At 47.4% G+C, this 3,753-nt stretch overlaps 1 protein-coding gene across 1 annotated transcript; it reads right to left on the minus strand.

The window, feature by feature from the left end:
* Positions 1-687: 687 nt before the first annotated feature.
* Positions 688-3,581, minus strand: LOC112161372 (transmembrane protein 121). The gene is made up of 2 exons (XM_024296436.2): positions 2,621-3,581; positions 688-2,370 (listed from the first exon to the last, which is right to left on the minus strand). Exon 2 carries the CDS (start codon positions 2,180-2,182, stop codon positions 1,238-1,240), a length of 945 nt encoding a protein of 314 aa, XP_024152204.1. The 5' UTR covers positions 2,183-2,370; positions 2,621-3,581; the 3' UTR covers positions 688-1,237.
* Between the last annotated feature and the right edge of the window lie 172 nt (positions 3,582-3,753).

Consider the following 3,753-nt stretch of genomic DNA (forward strand, 5'->3'; position numbering starts at 1 on the left):
ACGACCTTGATATTTTGTGTGGGTCATCTTCGTTTCCCATACAGGTTTGACCATTTTTCATCAACGGTATGAAGCCATAAGGACAACTGTGACTAAGGCATAAGGTCGTTTGTATATCTGTTGAATTTTATAATTTTTTATGAAATAAACCCGACAGCAGTAAGAAAAAAGTCAAGCCTTGGCAGGTGCGGATGAAGACAAATAGGTTTTGGGAAGAAAAAAGGACTTCTTAGAAGAAAACAAGTTGTGTTTTTGCACAGATTCACATCTCTGAACCACTTGACTGTTTTACTTGAGAAGCAAAGCGACAAACCTCACAGCCAGTGTGTGAGCATCAGCACAGACTGTAGTTCTGCATCTATGGAGGAAATCGAACAGGTTTTCATACACAGGAGCCGTTTATTCTTCCTCAGATTTGCTCCTTGGCTGAGTTTGAAATCTTACAGAAACTGCACCACATTCCGCTCTTGCTGTAATTAAACTGCTTGTATTCTGCATTTATTTTAAATGTTTTCCTCAAGTCAGAATCGCCAGCAAAGACATTTGCAGCCACGCATAAATGACCTTGCAAAGGCACTCTTTATCAATTAAGAATAGTCACCGCAGGAAGAAAATAACTCAAATAATTAGGAGATATTCTGTAAGCTTTAATTGAAATTAAATCTAATTTGCGTCCTGATTTCTTTTTTAATAAATCCACTCAAAGCCAATGAAAAACCAGAAAAGTCTTTGTCTTGTCCACAGTACTTTATCAAAGAATCACATAGAAAAACACTTCTATCAACACAGAACTTTAACTTCTTTTCACTCCCATTACTTTGATCTTTCCATCAGCTGCTCCCTTTAAAAGTTGAAGCCCTCAATTACTGAGAAAAACCGAGCAACAGATAAACACAGCACAGGACAGAGACCCTACATTTATGATGGGAATGCATCACACACAGTTGAAAAATATATCCTCTACTTTTGCAGTATAGTTGCCTTTTTAAATTTGCACAGTTAGAAAAAATACACAGTAAATTAGATTTACCAGGAGAAATGTTTACAAAGTCACAAGTGATCCTTGATTTTGCACCATGACGGCTGTGAAAATGATACAGCCTGATCCTCGCTGCGGCGTTGTGTGTGCCGCTTTGCTTTTCATGATTTCCTGAGCGTTCACACCACCCAAACGGTGTGGAGCGCCGCATCCTGAGGGTCATGTATTCAGTGCTAGGGTCCCCCCCTCATTTCTATGTCATGTGTGTTCACAGGTTGTCACTTCGGGGAGAGGCGTCTGCTCCTGCGTGACCACTTGGGGAGGGGTGGGGGCGGGGCGAGCCACAGAGTTTTTCTGCAGCTCCACTCCGAAAGCGGGTGGTGCATTCTGCAACTGTCTCCTGTACTGCACGAAGCTGCAGGTCTTTAGTATGATGGCCAGAATGTTCTTTCCTATCAGGATCCCAGATACCCTGGCGTCCCTGTACAAAATCATGTTCCCCCCACGGATGAAGAGCGTGATGATGTTTATGGTCACCAAGCTGAGGATGGGGTACAACAGCATCTTGTGTGGGACGATGTTGATGCCCTGCATGCTGATCTCACTCAGGGACACACAGGGCAGGACCAGAAGGAGGATGTAGCAGTAGAAGAACATCAGGCCCTCAGCCCAAAGAGGCAAGCCCTTCTTCTGAGGCTCCCACAAGTTCGCCTGGATGTCCAGTATGTCCAGCAAGTCCACCACCACCCAGAACAGACGGTTACGGATCTCCTCACGCTTCTTGAAAGCCCGGACGTATTCCATGTGGTCAATGGCCACCAGGACGATGAACAACACCGGGATGCAAATCGACAGGAGCAACGTCAATGCTTTCCTTGCAAGAGCGTCCAAGCTCTTCCGGTCCGCCTTGTAGTTCTGATACACAAAGTAGACCTTGATCTCCAACACAAAGATGTAAAGGAACCAGAGGATCATGGCGTATCCTCGTTTCGCCGTGCGCACCTCAGCGCCCACCCACACCGCCACGTAGCGCAAAACAATCAGGAAGCAGATGTCACCCACCATCACCATGATGCAGATCCCAATCTTGCGTGGTCCGTGGTTCTGCTCGACCAGGTAGGCGTCAATCAGTGCCATGCTGCTCATGATGAGAATAGTGGATAGGCACACGTGGGGCTTGTTAGTGGGGGGTGGGGGTACCATCCTTGCCCGTGAGGAAGAGGGAGGAGGAGTGTGGTTGAGAGCAGAGGTTCCTCCGTTTATCCGGCGAGGAGGCAGATCAGACGCTAGATAGTGGTGTTCCCCTCCATGGCTTCTGTCTTTGGCAGGAATCCAGGAGGCATTAATTGAATTCACTCAGATCAATCAATCCCGGTTTGTGCCCAAGTCACCTGCCAGGCAGACAGTACCGCTCATTTAGTTATTGATGTTCATTGGTAAATGATCTGTAAACACGCCAAAGAAAAAAAAAAAGAAAAAATGGCAGGATCGGCCTTTAATTTACACGTCAATCATCTTCCCTCAAACACAACAGCTGCAGTTTGTGGCTGATGGCTGGATTTTTACTGCATACTCACTGTGACGAGCCTTTTGCTCTTTATGAGATCAACCTACGAGACAGAAATCCAACAGAATACTCACTTGTGCCCCTTTTTGTACTTGAGCTTAATGACTGCCATCGAGTGTTCGTCCATGAGGCTGCGGTTGGAGATCATAAAATCCATGTGTAATCCACAGGAGGAGAAAGGAAAGACAGATTTTTTCTGTGCATCCGATCAGAGAAAGGGTTGTTTTCTCTATGAGGCAAAAGAGGAATCCCAGAAGATGGTCACTGTAATCCACTTCATACTGAAAGACAAGGAGGCATCCTCATCCTCACCAGCAAAACTCTCAGTTTCTTCAATCAAGAGGTTGTTTCAAGTTGTGCTTAAAGGGTTTAGAGGCCCAACTCCAGACAGAGAAGTTAGTTTAAAAACATTCAGCTAAAAGCTGGACTGAAAGCTTGGAAGCTTTTTCCTTTTCTTGACACATAAACAAAGCGGTTTTCTTCTTGGCTGTGTGCATTTCAGCAAAAGAAGAAGAGCTGTGTTGCTTTTTCAGACGAGCTCAGCTGCCTGCATGTGTGCGCAGCTTTCAGCTGTCTCTGCTAAACGCTGGCAGATCCTTTCTGCTCTGCCGTCTTCCATCTCCTGTTTTAGCAGCTTCTGCCATGCAGGGACGCCGCGATCAACAGTGCCAGCGGATTCCCCCGTCTCCACTCAGCAGGCACTGCCAGAGCCGTGGTACTCCAACTCCGCTCCCCGTCTGTCTGTGTGCGCTCCTCTGCCCTCCCCGTGAAGTGCAGGCGCGCTCCTCCTGCAACCTTCCTCCTGCTTCTCCCTCTTCTGTTGAAGTAAAGGCACTTGCTGTGTGGAGTTGAGCTCAGCTGCAGAGAGACGGAGAGAAAAGAGGCAGCGAGGAGGAGAGAGACTTTTTCAGGGGGGGTGGAGGGAGGCAGGCTGAGCGGAGGGGTTGCAGCTCAGCTGAATGCACAACTTCTCTTCCTCATCCTGTTTCTTTTTCTGTGTTTATCACAGACATGGAATTTTCTGTGGTTCTCAGTCAAACCCCCCCTCCCCTCCCTTCATCTCCAGTGTCCTCATTCTTCTAGGGGGGGTGCAGGTCTTTCGCTGGAGTTGGAGATGCAGACCTGGAGAGGGATGCTGAGGAGACTGGACTGGGCATGTAGAAACCCCGCTTCCAGAAGGCTGTGTGTCTGCAGTGTGGGGAGTCAT

Source organism: Oryzias melastigma, linkage group LG15 (assembly GCF_002922805.2).
Source record: "Oryzias melastigma strain HK-1 linkage group LG15, ASM292280v2, whole genome shotgun sequence".
Taxonomy (NCBI): domain Eukaryota; kingdom Metazoa; phylum Chordata; class Actinopteri; order Beloniformes; family Adrianichthyidae; genus Oryzias; species Oryzias melastigma.